Source organism: Ranitomeya imitator, chromosome 8 (assembly GCF_032444005.1).
Source record: "Ranitomeya imitator isolate aRanImi1 chromosome 8, aRanImi1.pri, whole genome shotgun sequence".
In the NCBI taxonomy this organism is placed as follows: Eukaryota; Metazoa; Chordata; class Amphibia; order Anura; family Dendrobatidae; genus Ranitomeya; species Ranitomeya imitator.
The window spans coordinates 39,567,176-39,585,468 of record NC_091289.1 but is presented as its reverse complement, the minus strand read 5'-3'; the positions used below and the strand labels follow the sequence as shown (position 1 = coordinate 39,585,468).

At 39.3% G+C, this 18,293-nt stretch overlaps 1 protein-coding gene across 2 annotated transcripts in view; it reads right to left on the bottom strand.

Moving 5' to 3' along the window:
• SLC6A1 (solute carrier family 6 member 1) overlaps positions 1–18,293 on the bottom strand; it is a 310,460-nt gene that overhangs the window by 5,289 nt on the left and 286,878 nt on the right. For both annotated transcript variants that reach the window (XM_069736765.1, XM_069736766.1), the window contains 4 exons: positions 9,009–9,140; positions 6,421–6,523; positions 3,920–4,020; positions 2,838–3,005 (listed from right to left, as the gene is read on the bottom strand). In XM_069736765.1, coding sequence (XP_069592866.1) covers positions 2,838–3,005; positions 3,920–4,020; positions 6,421–6,523; positions 9,009–9,140 — 504 coding nt within the window. The remainder of the gene's footprint in view (positions 1–2,837; positions 3,006–3,919; positions 4,021–6,420; positions 6,524–9,008; positions 9,141–18,293) is intronic.

The following is an 18,293-nucleotide window of genomic DNA, read 5'->3' as shown; positions in this document are numbered from 1 at the left end:
GTGGGGCTGCAGGATGGAGCAGCACATGACAGAATGGGGGTGCAGGATGGAGCAGCACATGACAGGATGGGGACGCAGGATGGAGCAGCACATGACAGGATGGGGATGCAGGATGGAGCAGCACATACCAGGATGGAGACCATATACCAATATAAATGCTCGCCACCCGGGTGTAGAACGGGTACAATAGCTAGTATATATATATATATATATATATATATATATATATATACAGTGTCTTGCGAAAGTATTCGGCCCCATGGAACTTTTCAACCTTTTCCCACATATCATGCTTCAAACATAAACGTACCAAATGTAAATTTGTGCTGAAGAATCAACAACAAGTGGAACACAATTGTGAAGTTGAACGAAATTTGTTGGTTATGTTAAATTATTGTGGAAATTCAAAAACTGAAAAGTGGGGCGTGCAATATTGTGTGGCTCCTTTAGTTTAATACTTTGTTGCGCCACCTTTTGCTGCGACTACAGCTGCAAGTCGCTTGGGATATGTCTCTATCAGTTTTGTACATCGAGAGACAGAAATTCTTGCCCATTCATCCTTGGCAAACAGCTTGAGCTCAGTGAGGTTTGATGGAGATCGTTTGTGAACCGCAGTTTTCAGCTCTTTCCACAGATTCTCGATTGGATTGAGGTCTGGACTTTGACTTCGCCATTCTAACACCTGGATATGTTTATTTGTGAACCATTCCATTGTAGATTTTGCTTTATGTTTGGGCTCATTGTCTTGTTGGAAGGCAAATCTCTGTCCCAGTCTCAGGTCTTTTGCAGACTCAAGCAGGTTTTCTTCAAGAATGGTCCTGTATTTGGCTCCATCCATCTTCCCATCAATTTTAACCATCTTCCCTGTCCCTGCTGAAGAAAATCAGACCCAAACCATGATGCTACCACTACCATGTTTGACAGTGGGGATGGTGTGTTCAGGGTGATGAGCTGTGTTGCCTTTACGCCAAACATCGTTTGGCATTGTTGCCAAAAAGTTTGATTTTGGTTTTATCTGACCAGAGCACCTTCTTCCACATGTTCGGTGTTTCTCCCAGGTGTCTTGCTGCAAACTTTAAACAACACTTTTTATGGATATCTTTGAGAAATGGCTTTCTTCTTGCCACTTTTCCATAAAGGCCAGATTTGTGCAGTGTACGACTGATTGTTGTCCTATGAGCAGACTGTCCCACCTCAGCTGTAGATCTCTGCGGTTCATCCAGAGTGATCATGGGCCTCTTGGATGCATCTCTGATCAGTCTTCTCCTTGTTTGAGATGACAGTTTAGAGGGACGGCCGGGTCTTGGTAGATTTGCAGTGGTATGATACTCCTTCCATTTTAATATGATCACTTGCACGGTGCTCCTTGGGATGTTTAAAGTTTTGGAAATCATTTTGCATCCAAATATGGCTTTAAACTTCTCCACAACAGTATCACGGACCTGCCTGCTGTGTTCCTTGGTCTTCATGATGCTCTCTGTGCTTCAAGCAGAACCCTGAGACTATCACAGAGCAGGTGCATTTATACGGAGACTCGATTACACACAGGTGGATTATATTTATCATCATTAGGCATTTAGGACAACATTGGATCATTCATAGATCCACAATGAACTTCTGGAGTGAGTTTGCTGCACTTAAGTTAAAGGGGCCGAATAATATTGCACACCCCACTTTTCAGTTTTTGAATTTCCACAAAAATTTAAAATAACCAATAAATTTCGCTCAACTTCACAATTGTGTTCCACTTGTTGTTGATTCCTCACCAAACATTTACATTTGGTATCTTTATGTCTGAAGAATGATATGTGGGAAAAGGTTTAAAAGTTCCATGGGGCCGAATACTTTCGCAAGGCACTATATATATATACATATATATACATATATACATGTATATACATATATATACATATATATATTGGGTTTTTTTTCTTGGGGGGGGGGATTGCTGATACAAAAAAGTTATTCTCAAGTTTAAAATGCATCATATAATGGTTTAAAAATGGCTTTATTATTTCTCCATAAAGTTAAAATAAATAAAGCATTACGTTATTTTTATGACATGAATCAATTGATCTATTAAAATTATATTATATGCAGAATTGTAGTCTGTAGATTTTTATTCATAAAAAATAAATATTTGACTATTAATTTTTTTAAGTGAATATTCACAATCCATAACTGTAAAAATAAAAGACATCTCCCCGCATTACATTGTCAAATGAAACTCTCTTGAAGCTTTCCTGTACGACCGGGATTTTTCTTTGCTCTATCCGGAGAAAATGCTCTTAGACAGTTATTCTACAATATTTTGGATGCCCCAGATGAAACCATGAAGAGAATTCCTGGATGCTCCAGATGAAGCTGTGAGGTGAAACTCTGGGTGGGGATTATGAAAGGAGTGCTGCTGTTTTTAAATATGTTATGCTGAAATTGGATGTGGGACTTTATTACAGGACAAGGATGAGGTCAAGATTGGGGGTATTATTATTAAAGGACAGAGGACATTATTAAAGGATAGGGGACATTATTACAATATCGGGACATTATTACAGGATAGGGGGTCATTATTAAAAATGGGGACCAAGATGAGGGACATTTTTGCAAGATCGGGAACATTATTACAGGACAAGGGACGTTACTACTGGATAGACACCAGGACACAGGACATTATTACAGGGGTTTATAGATCTGTTCAACATGCTGGTGTGGGCACCAGTCCATATATTACACCTGGGCCTTTAGAACTCTAGTTACATCACATCTCCATTGATAGCTTCAGGTTCCGGTTGATACATTTTCATATAAATAAAATATTGTTGCAATACATTCTGTACCTGTTTTAAAGACCCTTTAAGGGACAGAAACATATATATCATGTAGCCAGGAATCAGCACCATTGAAGACAAGGCCATGAACCAGCCAACTCCTTGTCCCCAAGAAGGAAAAACATAGCTGCCCATTTTAAGTGGAGTCATTTGCACAGCACTGAAAAGGAACACTCCCTGTAAAAAAAAAATACAAAAATAATTAAAAACCATTTATAAGTTATACATGCATTTTTTTTCACTTACTCATACATTTCTTACAAAGTGTACTAAATGAAATCAGAAATGAATTAGTTTTGAAAAGGTTACAAAGTCAACATCAAGAAAATTAATGCCAAGTACTTTCAGTCTGGTATCGAAAAGGACAGAAATAGAAGCTGCTGTTAAGCTCTTTCCTAGGGGAAAGTTGTTTACATTTCATTAATCATTTTTTTACAAAGTGGTTAGTGAAACAACAGTCTACTTTACTTCATATTTGACAAATCTCGTGGGCATAAAAAGAAATTTAGCATTGAGTTTTTTTTGCATATTTCTAGAATTTTTGTTTCTAAACATCAAAAATTTTAGCCAATTGTCTATTGCTTTAAAAGTTAATATAAGTCATTTTAAATGTTCAGCTTTAGGTACTGGATCAACATATTTATCATCAAAATAGAAATTACAAACTGTATATATAATTAAATTGAAATAATTAAGTACATAATCAATGAACGCACGTCACAACTCCTCTCCTTCAATACACAGGATATTGAAATCTAAGGGGTGGACTTATTGCAGCTCTGTACAACCTCCGAGGTGTACACAGTCATAATGTGTTACTCATACCAGTGTATTAAACCTTACATATTAAACCTCATGCTTCCAGTTTCTCAAAAAGGTGAACATAGGTATTTATTTTGAATTTCTTACAAAAGTAAGAACATCCACTTACAATTCTGGTATGCTGCTTTGAAATCATCTTTCTAGGGAAAAGTCTGAAATCTATTCGTCATTTCACAACCTAAATAATATATTGAACACCTGGCAACAGTATTTTTTCTCAAAGGTAAATATTTCCCACCAATGAAATATTTTTTAAACTGTCCACTTACCGCTACAACGATAGGTGTAAAGAATGACCAACAGAGTTTCCACCAAAGACAAGGCCTGTAACCAACCATTTCTTCAATGTTATCATAAAATCTATTAACACCTGAAAAAATAGGAATGTTTAAAATACTTTAAAGTAATATTTTTTTATAAGACTATGTAGTCTATATTACATATATTTAACTGCAAGTGCAGATGTCGATATGATAGGATAGGATATAGGTTACATTGAGTCACCAGACATGAGAAAATTTGCTGCGGCGCCAATCAGCTGATCGGCCGGCACGATCCAGGAAGCTGGGTTTCCTCTGCAGCTTATTCGGCAAGAGCTATAGCTTGCCGAACAAGGGGGAACCCGAGCAAATTTTCTCATCTCTAGTGATCACCATCCCTTCTAGATGAAACTGCATGCTTTATTTTTCATCTTGCGGTTTGATTTCTGTGGCCTATGGTGGTTTCCTCCTATCTTAGTATAGGAAGCAACCATCTTATACTTATTGTTGCTGTCTGTTTTTCTTGACTCTATCTCCCTGTTTAGAGCCTTGCAGGGTTAGACAGGTAAAGCCAACGTCTGAGCGAGGGCACCAGTGTGCAGGTGTAGGGTTCCAACCACCGCAGCAAGGTAGGGTTATATTAGACCACGAATAGGGTATTTTATTCTACACTTTCAGATGAGAAGCTAATTCCATGTTGCCCACATGAAAATATGTGTAGATATTTAATTATTATTAGGTTCAAATCACAATGTCATTGAACTACTTTGCGGTAATTATTATTCCTAGGGTGAATTATAAACTGTGTCCTTATCACTTCATCCCATAGCATAGAATGCAACCATAGAATATCTCTTCTGTTAGTACTGATGTTCCTACAGTATATGTTTTTTCTAACCTTCCCTCTTTAGGGAATAGCAGGGTCAGGTAGGGAGAGTCAACATCCGAGAGGGGGTGCCATTGCACAGGTGTAGGTTGCCAACCTCCACAGCAAGGTAGGGTGATATTCGACCATTTCTAGGGGGAACAAATTAATTCTATCTTGCATGTCTGGATAAGTGACTAATAGTGTTGAGCATTCCGATACTGCAAGTATCAGGTATTGGCCGATATTTGCTGTATCGGAATTCCGATACCGAGTTCCGATATTTTTGTGATATCGGAAATCGGAATCGGAAGTTCCCAGTCATCTTCGGCGTGTGCGGTGCGCATGGTTCCCAGGGTCTGGAGGAGAGGAGACTCTCCTTCAGGCCCTGGGATCCATATTAATGTAAAAAATAATGAATAAAAATAAAATATATGGATATACTCACCCCTTCGACGAACCCTGGCTGTCACCGCTGCAAGCATCCGCCTCCGTTCCTGAGAATGCAGAGAGTGAAGGACCTTCGATGACATCATCGAAGGTCCTTCACTCTCTGCATTCTCAGGAACGGAGGCGGACGCTTGCAGCGGTGACAGCCAGGGTCCTTCGGAGGGGTGAGTATATCCATATTTTTTATTTTTATTCTTTATTTTTTACATTAATATGGATCCCAGGGCCTGAAGGAGAGTTTCCTCTCCTTCAGACCCTGGGAACCATCCAGGATACATTCCGATATTTGTGTCCCATTGACTTGCATTGGTATCGGGTATCGGTATCGGCGATATCCGATATTTTTTGGATATCGGCCGATACCATCCGATACCGATACTTTCAAATATCGGAAGGTATCGCTCAACACTAGTGACTAATTATTGGCCATATGAATCTACCAGTATTGATTTTAAAGATTTATTCCTCATTTTAACATATCTTTAATAAAAGATCAATTAAAAAATGTTTTATGTTAAAATTTGTCATATAGTGTTAAAGTCGAAAAGAAGATGAACAGCGCTCCAGCCGGGTGTCGTAGTATCAAAAGAAATCTTTATTGGTCCATGTAGAAGCAACGTTTCGACCAGTATCCTGGTCTTTTTCATGCTTGAAAAAGACCAGGATACTGGTCGAAACGTTGCTTCTACATGGACCAATAAAGATTTCTTTTGATACTACGACACCCGGCTGGAGCGCTGTTCATCTTCTTTTGGACTATTTGATATATCCAGGTTGGTTCTCTGGACAAGGAATGAGCACCCTTTTGTGTGAGTCCTGTCAGCCCTACCTTTTCTCTACTACATAGTGTTAAAGTCGGTGATATTTTGATTTCTCTTACACTATTTAATTTGAAAATCGGCGAATTTTGTTAATAATAAATCTGGAGCATCATCCTTTAGATCTCTATGATTTGTGTTGCTCTATTTTACTGGAAAATTATTGACTAAATTGACAACTAGGTGAGGGTGTTAGCCAATTAACAAACAGAATGGCAGCACCCAGTAGTCAAATTAGTGGTAATCATTTAGAAACAATAACAGTGGAAAAGAAAGAACAAAACATTTCATATGGGTAATACTAAAACAGCCATGTCAGGAGAGCTGAGAAGACCTCTTCAACAGTTTGAAATGACATATTTTATTAAGCTTCTTACCATAACACCATGATATTGAAATACACTCAAAGAACACAAGGAACAGCAGACTCATTCCGCTAGCTGAATAATAATCAAAAAGTTTGAATACATATATCCCACCCTGTAAAGAAAGAAAGTTTGAGATTAAACATATAATCTTTATATGCAAGGGCAATTTATTGGATTCTGAAGAGGTGATTCTATCTATCTATCTATCTATCTATCTATCTATCTATCTATCTGTCTATCTATCTAATGAAGAACAGCTTGAAAGAAGCTCTAATGAATATATAATTAACTTTCAATACCTTGACCTGGAATCATGATAAGATGCCATTTAATACATCTATAGGAAAGGTTTTTACAGGAGATGAGCAGATCTGATAAAATTCAATTTTGCTAAATTATGCAAATTTTATCCTGGAGCATAATAAACATAATATGTAAAAAAGGAAAAAACACATCCTGAACTCACATCTCCTGTCATCCAAGCTGCTGCCTACCCCCTGTCCGGTTCTCTGACTTTCTGTTTGTGCCATATCTCTAGCTTGTGCTAACTCTAGGCTGAGACTTCTGGCCGTGAGCAGACGCTGGAGGTTATTGCACATGTGGAGTGACATTGTGGGGCCTGCTCGCTACTGGAAGTTCTGATCTAGAGTGAGCATCAAACTAGAGTTGCGGTTTGACGGAGGACAAAAGAACTGGACAGCGTGAAACAGGGGGCCACTGGAGAGGTAAGTGGTAAGGTACATTTTTATTTTTCTTGTTAACCTTTCGCCAGCCTTCTACTGTTTAGCTGCAGCCACAATTTCAATGAATTTGCACGGAGCAAATTTTTAAAAAAGTACGTATTCTACAGAATGTGAATTTTTGAAAATCCGAGTAAAATTTGGTTCCACTTGAATATATTTGCCCAGCTCTAGTTTCTACATAATGATAGACAGGGATTCTTTAGTGTAAGAGTAGAGAGCTGATTCGGTGAAAGAATTCAAGAGGGGTCTGATTGGCTGCAATATAAAAAGCCTTTATTTACTAGGTTGCAGGAGATGGGTTGCTGATCTGGGAATTTACAAAATTTACTATGATTGTAGACAACTGCCCATCTCATACCTAATGTCTTTTATTTCTGGTTTAACATGGTAACATAAAGGATAATCTTTATATACATGTGTTGGTTTCTCTCATATTTAAAAATGTATCCAGCAACATATCAGTGGAAAAGGGGTAAAAGTTAAAAATGCTTTATTTCACGTGGTTAAAAGCATGGTAAAAAGGCAATGAATCTCCGGCAGACTTTCCTACACGTTGCGAACAGTAATCGTGATTAAGAGCATTATTGCTCAAAACGCATAGGAAAGTGTCCTGGGAATCATTGCCTTTTTTACCATGTTTTTATTTCTGTGAAATAAAGAAGAATGTGTTTAATCTTTATCACTTTGTAAGAGTGTGACAGGGACTGTCATGTGTCTTTCTTCCTGTAAGACAACATTTATAAAATGTGTGTTGTGAAATGTGATGTTACTGCATTTCTGTGGAGTAATTAAGTACGTGAAAATGCATAGGATCTTTTAAGCACTAATGTATGCAGTTCCTATGATATAATGTTACCAATGTAATCAATATTAGTAGTGTGTAGTGTATAGAGAAAGTTTAGGATTAGAGTTAGGATATAAGATTTAGTATGGGGATTAGAGGTTAGATTCAGGAAGGCAAATATGCAGTGGTGGGCATTTTAGTTGTAGAAAGTAGTGCCCAGGTTAGGATGCACTTATATTGCTTGGGATCAGCCCAGCATGGGAGGGAGTAAAGGTCAAGCAAAAAGGGGAAGGATTTCCTGGTTTATATCAGATAGAGATCATGTGAGTGAGAGTTCAAGGCTAAAGGGCTGGAGGTATGAGGAGTCCACATTGTTCTGGCAGTACTAGAATGTCGACAACTTTCTTTGGACATTCCTCTAACATCCAGTGCCTACAGCTCAAACTAGGCACTAGGAGGAATGTCTTATTCCCTTCCAACAAGTGGAAACCAGATGGGGAGACACAAGAGGGAGAAGGGAGCGGGTCTTGAGAATACTGCCTAGCGGAATGGAAAACCTTGGGGGCTGAAGGAACAAGTAAGGGAAAGGATAGTGCAGGCTGAACAAATGGAGAACATGGAAACGTACTGTGCTTAGTCTTCAGTGGAACTCAGACTGTTAAGTAAAGTTGAACTGGTTGATAAGAAGCGAGCGTCACCTGATTTGTATGCGGCTGTTCCTGGATCAAAGCACAGGGATGCACCCGCCTGAAAGTGAGTACACTGCATTGTACACAACACAACACTAATGGACTGGGACACTATTTATTTGTGAGAAGCAAGGGTGGTGGGACGCAGCCCCTCGACCATGACTACCGACCGGCCTGGTCACCTTACAACTTTTCCACTGACCTGTTGCTGGATATGAATTCTAAATATCGAAGTTTTGCGTTCTTTATTGGGCAGTGTCTTGAGGCTTCTACAGATATTTTTGATGGGTGAGTTGAGATTAAATTTTTCTTGTTGAATTTGTGTTTTTTTTTCTACATTACTTTCTCCTACTATAGAGGATCTCATGCAAGTAAACTCACCTGAGTTATGTTGGACAAACCAATGAGATAAGAAACAACGCACACAACTGCAATAAATATTTCTCTTCGGGTACGTAATAGTTTTGGAAACTCATCCACAAGAGCTGTTATAAACCCTTCCACTGTACAGAACTGCAAATTAAGAAGGAAAATTGTACAATCCATGTCAGCACCATCATTAAAATGTTATATTTAGACACAATAGGTTCTAGAAACAAATAGATTACATTCTAATGGTTTAGCTCAGAAAATGACTACCGCAGTCAAGTTTCTCATAAGTATTCCGAACTGCATTTTATTTTCCATCTGCTATCTTTTGGAATTTTGTTTCCCATGTTAAGAAATATGCATTCAAATTGGTGTGATTGTAGGAGAGATCTGTCAATTTTTCATGGCTGGAACCATATCAGCTCTTATTGCTTTATTTCTGTCAGTTTGTCTATTTTTATCTTCGTCTATATCTCCTCTTGATGAGATCAAAGATTAAGAGAACCTGAAATGACTGCTCTGTGCATTTGAATGTAAATTCACATTTCAATGGCAGCAGGGTAATATTGCCTTGTCTAATATTATACAGGATATTTATTCCCAAAATGCATTATTAGATGTTGTATACTAAAAAAAACCTAGCTAAAAATGAGTAATAATCATCTATGAAGGTCGAGTTTTATTTTTTATGACAAATCCCTGCACTGTGGGATTCCTGAAAAAGACAAAAGGAACCCTTCAATGAAGAGGAGCACTCATCACTAAGGCTGGTTTCACATTGGTGTTTTTTGCGGTGCGTTTTTGCGGTAAAAAACGCAAAAAAACGCAAGGTGAAAAAACGCATGTAAACACGTGTAAGCGCTGCGTTTTTTTGATGCATGCGTTTTGACGCGTTTACATGCGTTTTTACATGCGTTTGCGTTTTTTAAATGAATGCTGAGAAATGTGTGACAGCTGCCAATCATCAAAATAAAGTAAAAAACCCACTATAAACAGAAATAGTTAGGGTTAGGGTTAGGGGTAGGGTTAGGGGTAGCTATCATAACCCTAACCCTAAAGGGATCCTACCCCTAACCCTAACCCTACCCCTAACCCTACCCCTAACCCTAACCCTAAGGGATCCTAACCCTAACCCTACCCCTAACCCTAACCCTAAGAGATCCTAACCCTAACCCTACCCCTAACCCTACCCCTAACCCTAAGGGACCCTAACCCTACCCCTAACCCTAACCCTAACCCTACCCCTAACCCTAAGGGATCCTAACCCTACCCCTAACCCTACCCCTAACCCTAACCCTAACCATAAAGGGATTAGGGTTAGGGTTAGGATCCCTTAGGGTTAGGGTTAGGGTTAGGGGTAGGGTTAGGGTTAGGATCCCATAGGGTTAGGGGTAGGGTTAGGGGTAGGGTTAGGGGTAGGGTTAGGGTTAGGATCCCTTAGGTTTAGGGTTAGGGGTAGGGTTAGGGTTAGGGTTAGGGGTAGGGTTAGGTTACCTTTATCACCTTTATGTTGGGGGGTGGCATATCAGTGTGTTTTCTGGTTTTTTAATAAAAAAACGCATGCGTTTTTTACCGCAAAAAACGCATGCACCAAAAAACGCATGCGTCCCCATTGACTCCAATGTATTTTTTGACCCAAAAAAAACGCATGAAAACGCATGCGTTTTTTTTGGGTCCAAAAAACGCTTCTAAAAATACTACAAGTAGCATTTCAGAAAATGAACGCATGCAGTAAAAAAACGCATGCGTCACAAAACGCGACCAAACGCGTACACAAAAAAACGCATGCGTTTTCAATGTTAAATATAGGAAAAAAAAACGCTGCAGACAAAAACGCAAGTGTGAAACCACCCTAAGAGGGGCAAAATGTGGCTACCAAGCACAGAGCAGTAGGGCCAATAGGGTAGAAAGGCATGACATGAGGTTACTTAGGTTGTTTAGCCTATGAGCCCAAAACAATTTTGAGGATTAGAAAATAAATTATTTTCTTGGCCAGACAAGAGAAAAACAGTGCACCAGATTTTGGTATTACAAGCACAAGCTTTTGAAGACGTTGAAGTGTCTTCTATGTCAAGCAAAGGACCAGGGAAAGGGCCAAAAAATGATCTCACAGAGCTAGCAATGAAAGGATCATTTGAAATTTAAACTTGCCAGCTTAGATGAATCTTCCCCCCCAAAATTCCTCAGCTGTCTAAAAATTATCCTCTTACTTAAGAAGACAAAACAGGTGTAGTGTTTTAAGAGAGAAGAATTAATGGCTTCTCAACTAGTAGGGAAAAATGAATAATTCACGGGGATCCAGTTTGTTATTCGTGAAATTATTTAAGCAATTACAAAGGCATTCTATTAAGCTGTCCAAAAATGTTCCATTTTTTTGGAGTAGGAAGAGGCTAGTTGTTTTCAAAGTGAAGAAACAATGGCTTGTCATCAAGCCTTTCCAAATTTGGCCCTATATTGAGAATTTTTTCTTGCTTGCGTTTCCGCAAGGGAGTATATTTGGCAGCATCAGCAGTACTGTCTAGAAATGAAAAACACAGTGGGAATCCAGGAGATGCATGTATATTGTAGCGATAGGTAGAGTCACAGTCCTAAAGAAAGCTCTTTCAACAAGCTGCTGTATTCAGGTGGCGTGTGTACGGGTCTAACATTGGACTAATTTGGACCATCTTCAAATAAATTGCAGTGTTCGAATTTGCAGGAACCTACAAATTTCAGGAAATGTCAGTGGAAGTTGACCCTTCATGAATTGATCCACACAACTTTAAACAAGCATATAGTAAGTTAAATGTGTTGCCCTAGTGAAATACAAAGAGCTCGGAGGCTGAACCTATAAAGTGAAAATGCAATGTATATGTCCGGTTACTGAGATTATTGTACAGCACTGTTGCGATTTCTTGAAGTGAGCTCAAAGTTCCTCTGTTACATTACATATATATATACTATAAATACAGGTATTTATAGTAGCAATGTATGTGATACAATCTAACAAATTGCTAAGAAAAATCTGATCTTTTATTTCAGCATAGGGACCTGTTTCCAATATACTAGAATCTATAAATGCCCTTTCTACATTTAGCATAAAATGCTTTTTCACGGCTTCAAAAATACTTGTCCTTCATAAAACAGACTCACTGCTGTAGAATACAGTCACACTGCCTATCTTTACTACAAATTTTCTTCTAGCATATAAAACTAAAGCAACAACTCCATCCGGCTCTTCTCCTCCATTGACATTACCACAGGCATCTAGCCCGAAGCAAATTTTTGGATTTTTTTTTATGATTGCTCATCCCTGTATCAGTCCAAAATAGTAACAGAAAAAATGTATTCCATATAGTACTATTTTAATCTGAAAGGTGCAGTGAGCTGAAAGACATTTTGTAAGTCCAAACATGTTTCTAATAAAGGGTACAAAACCATTATAGATGTATTTCCATGTTAAACATTTAAAGCATGGACACATAAAGTCCAAGACAGTTAAACAAAAAGGTTTGTTGATGCATACAGGTTATATGCTACCCTATAAGATATTGTTTCTCCAACTGTAATGTTGAAAAAGCAGTGTGAACATTACATTAGTTATCCTATACAATTTGGAATTTTAACCCGGAGTTGCATTTACAATTCTGCTTGCAGCCAAAAGGAGTTGCTATAATGTAGTCAGTTAATTATTGCTATTTCAGTCTATTATAGAGTGCAGGATATAAAAAAGAAACTTCCCAGGATGCGAATCACTAAACAATGAGCCAAAATACAGCAAAGAATCTTGAAAAATGTCAACTCTGATATCGGGAGTTGTGAATATGTAGTTCTGACTGCTGTACAAAATCAAGACAATGACCCCAATTCATAAAGACTGACAATTTTCACACTGGTCTTGATGAGGGTTCATGCTGGAGTCAGATGCATCTGATTCATTACTACTACTGCTCTGGCTGTGAGCACAGCGGCCGGAAAGCAGAGCGGTGACGTCACCGCTGTGCTCTGCTTTCCGGCTGCCCGCCGCTCACAGCCAGAGCAGAGAAGCCCAGCGTCGGGAACAGACAGCGGTAGGTAAGTATGTAGCGTTTGTTTTTTTTAACTTTAACGATGGTAACCAGGGTAAACATCGGGTTACTAAGCACGGCCCTGTGCTTAGTAACCCGATGTTTACCCTGGTTACCAGCGAAGACATCGCTGAATCAGCGTCACACACGCCGATTCAGCGATGTCAGCGGGACCTCAACGATCAAAAAATGGCCCAGACCATTCCGACACGGCCAGCGATCTCACAGCAGGGGCCTGATCGCTGGTACGTGTCACACATAGCGAGATCGCTACTGAGATCGCTGTTGCGTCACAAAACTTGTGACTCAGCAGCGATCTCGCTAGCGATCTCGCTATGTGTGACAGGGCCTTAACACTAGGGAAGAAAGAGAAAGGATTGAGAAGGATCTAGATAAGTATGAACAATGGGCAGCCACTAATAGAATGGTATTGAACAGGAAGAAATGCAAGATTCTACATCTGGGCAAAAAGAATGGGAGGAATAGGACTAAGCAACAGCATGAGTGAGAAAGACTTGAGTATACTAATAGATCACAGACTGCACGTGAGTCAACAGTGTGATGCAGCAGCAAAAAGGCAAACACAGTTCTACTATGTATTTAGAGAAGCATTGAGTCTAGATCACGTGAAGTAATTATCTCCCTCTACTCCTCCTTGATCAAGCCTCATCTGGAATACTGTGCCAAGTTCTGGCCACCACATATAAAAAAAACATTGAAATACTGGTGAAAGTTCAGAGAATAGCTACCAGCATGGAGAACGGACTGCAAAGTATGTCCTACTAGGAATGGTTAATATATTTGGGAAAGTTTAGCTTGCAAAAAAGAAGGCTAAGAGGAGACTTAATAGCTGTCTACAAATATCTGAAGGGTTGTCACGGTGTAGAGGGATCATCCTTATTCTCATTTGCACATGGAAACACGAGAAGCAATGGAATAAAACTGATAGGGACAAGATACAGATTAGATATTAGAAAAAACTTTTTGACAGTGAGGGTAATCAATAAGTGGAAGAGGCTGCCACAAGAGGTAGTGAGTTCTCCTTCAATGGAAGTTTTCAAACAAACAAATTGTCATGTATTAGATGAGTTGTGATGTCACCCTGTCCCACCCCAGTCCCACCTGTTTTGGCACAATTAGTGGAGCTGGGACAGTACAGGGTTAGTGTCGGTGGCATGACGCCATAGCTCATCTAATAGAGCTGTGTGAAAAATGGGAAAAGGTTAAAAAGATTCTCCACTTTGGGCAATGCTTACTTGGTTGCCCATTGGCAATAAGGCTATCACAACGTTTTACTCAGTTGACAGGGTTGCCAACTTTGCTTCTTAATTTTTTGGTCAGCTTATCAAAAAATCACGGACAGATAATATTTTTTATGGACACATTAGAAAGCCCAATATGAGAATTTTTAAAGCAATTTATATCAGATTTGTCATGAAATTACTTTGACGACTCAGATGCAATTTATTTTTAATGGTGCCAAAAAGATGAACATATAATTTATATCCTTTTCGTTGCAGCAAATGTTCATCATACCGCTTTTGTTCTTTCCTTCCCATCCTCCAAAAGTCATATTATTTTTATTTCTCCATTTACATAGCCATATGAAGGCATGTTTTTTGACAGTTTGAATGATATAATTCATTTTACCAAACGAGGTATTTAAAAATTAGAAATGAATTCAAAATGGGATGAAATGTTAAAAAAAAGTTATTCCATCTTATTTTATATGTTTTGTTTTTATAGCATTCATTGTGCAATAAAAATGACCTGGCAACATGATTCTCCAAGTCAGTATGATTACAGTACTTATACAGTTTATTTTATTTTTAGTGAATAAAAAAATTCACAACTTTGTAAAAAATAATTTTGTCTTGTGTTGCCATTTTCTAATATCCACAACTTTTATTTATTTTTTGATTGATGGATCTGTAGAAGGATTTCTTTCCTAAGACGGGGTCATGTTTTTATTGACACCATTTTGAATACATATAGTGCCTTGTGAAAGTATTCGGCCCCCTTGAACTTTTCAACCTTTTCCCACATATCATGCTTCAAACATAAAGATACCAAATGTAAATTTTTGGTGAAGAACCAACAACAAGTTGTTAGGGCTAGTGGAACGCACCGACTAAATATAGATATTTCATTGTTATAGATGCGTTCGCAGCCCGGGGTCCACCATGCAGGAGAACCTGCTGCTAGCAAATGGCGGCACTATATGGCGGTATGAACTAACTCTATTTTTCGCAGAGTAGCCGTGAAAGTAAAGCACTGCGCCCTGTTAGACTTCACAGAGGCACAGGCTAACTACCCAACTAAGAGCAGTCAGTGGTCATGCATGCACACAAAACTCCTCGCCGGAGGTGCCAGCATTCTAGGGGCTTATTTCAGCCAGGTCCCTGAATACACACAAACACAATCTCCTCGCCGGAGGTGCCAGCATTCTAGGGGCTTATTTCAGTCGGGTCCCTGAACACAATCTTACATGACCACACTGGCGCAAAGCACATAACTTAGAAAGATACTAGTGCATGGCCGTGCGGCCATGCGAGCTTTAAATAGTTGCAGCAATTACATGACCTTCCTAGCAGGACCAATGAGAGGTTGCCACAGAGCCTGAGCACCTACAAGACCTTCCTGAAGGACCAATGGATTTAGCTGCAGTATCTGAACATGTGACCCTCGATCTCCACTGAGAGATCTTACTCTGGGCATGCTCAGAACGAGAAAAGCAGGACTTAGTCCTAGAAGCATCTGCTCGCCACTGCCCAGCACTGGCTTCAATGGCAGAAGCAGGAAAAGCAGCAGTAACTCTTTGTACAGTCAGACTGAGCAAGACGCTGGGACTGACGTCTCCACTGAGCAGGCTCCACTGCGGCAGGAGAAGAATGGAAGACCACAGTGAAGATGGCCCGAGATTCCCCCTGTGCAGAGGCAGAAACTCGACCCCTAACACAAGTGGAACACAATTGTGAAGTTGAAAGAAATTTATTGGTTATTTTAAATTTTTGTGCAAATTCAAAAACTGAAAAGTGGGGCGTGCAATATTATTCGGCCCCTTTAACTTAATATTTTGTTGCACCACCTTTTGCTGTTATTACAGCTGCAAGTCACTTGGGGTATGTCTCTATCAGTTTTGTACATCGAGAGACTGAAATTCTTGCCCATTCTTCCTTGGCAAACAGCTCAAGCTCATTGAGGTTTGATGGAGATCGTTTGTGAACAGCAGTTTTCAACTCTTTCCACAGATTCTTGATTGGATTGAGGTCTGGACTTTTACTTGGCCATTCTAACACCTGCATATATTTATTTGTTAACCATTTTATTGTATATTTTGCTTTATGTTTGGGATCATTGTCTTGTTGGAAGACAAATCTCGGTCCCAGTCTCAGGTCTTTTGCAGACTCCAACAGGTTTCCTTCAAGAATGGTCCTGTCTTTGTCTGCATCCATCTTCCCATCAATTTTAACCGTCTTCCCTGTCCCCGCTGAAGAAAAGCAGGCCCAAACCATATGCTGCCACCACCATATTTGACAGTGGGGATGGTGTGTTCAGGGTGATGAGCTGTCCTGCCTTTACGCCAAACACATCGTTTGGCATTGTTGCCAAAAAATTCGATTTTGGTTTCATCTGATCAGAGCACCTTCTTCCACATGTTTGGTGTGTCTCCCAGGTGGCTTGTTGCAAACTTTAAACAACACTTCTTATGGATATCTTTGAGAAATGGCTTTCTTCTTGCCACTCTTCCATAAAGGCCAGATTTGTGTAGTGTGTGACTGATTGTTGTCCAATGGACAGACTGTCCCACCTCAGCTGCAGATATCTGCAGTTCATCTCTGTATAAATGCACCTGCTCTGTGATAGTCTCAGGGTTCTGCTTGAAACATAGAGAACATCATAAATACCAAGGAACACAACAGGCAGGTTCGTGATACTGTTGTAGAGAAGTTTAAAGCCGGATTTGGACACAAAATGATTTCCAAAACTTTAAACATCCCAAGGAGCATTGTGCAAGGTATCATAGTAAAATGGAAGGAGTAACATGGACTGTCCCACCTCAGCTGTAGATCTCTGCAGTTCATTCAGAGTGATCATGGGCCTCTTGGCTGCATCTCTGATCAGTCTTCTCCTTGTTTGAGATGAAAGTTTAGAGGGACAGCCGGGTCTTGGTAGATTTGCAGTGGTATGATACTCCTTCCATTTCAATATGATCGCTTGCACAGTGCTCCTTGGGATGTTTAAAGTTTTGGAAATCATTTTGTATCCAAATCCGGCTTCGAACTTCTCCACAACAGTATCTCGAACCTGCCTGTTGTGTTCCTTGGTCTTCATGATGCTCTCTGTGCTTCTAAAAGAACCCTGAGACTATCACAGAGCAGGTGCATTTATACGGAGACTTGATTACACACAGGTGGATTATATTTATCATCATTAGGCATTTAGGACAACATTAGATCATTCAAATATCCACAATGAACTTCTGGAGTGAGTTTGCTGCACTGAAAGTATAGGGCTGAATAATATTGCACGCCCCACTTTTCAGTTTTTGAATTTCCACAAAAATTTAAAATAACCAATAAATTTCGTTCCACTTCACAATTACGTTCCACTTGTTAATTCTTCACCCAAAATTTACATTTGGTATCTTTATGTTTGAAGCATGATATGTGGGAAAAGGTTCAAAAGTTCAAGGGGGCCGAATACTTTCGCAAGGCACTGTATGTGTTAATTCATTTTATATTTTGATGGATCAGAGTTTTACAGACACGATGATAACAGATATGTTTATTTTTTTCTTAAGTTTTAAACCGAGAAAAGGAGATGGATTAAAGTGTATATATTCTTTAAAAAAATATTTTTTTTATTTTACTTCAATATACACTGCTCAAAAAATAAAGGAAACACTTAAACAACAGAAGATAACTCCAAGTAAATCAAACTTCTATGAAATCAAACTGTCACTTAGGAAGCAACACTGATTGACAATTAATTTTACATGCTGTTGTGCAAATGGAATAGACAAGAGATGGAAATTATTGGCAATTATCAAGACACGCTCAATAAATGAGTGGTTCTGCAGGTGGGGACCACAGACCACATCTCAGTACCAATGCTTTCTGGCTGATGTTTTGGTCACTTTTGAATGTTGGTTGTGCTAACAGACTCGTGGTAGCAAGAGATGGACTGTACAACCCACAAAGTGGCTCAGGTAGTGCAGCTCATCCAGGATGGCACATCAATGCGAGCT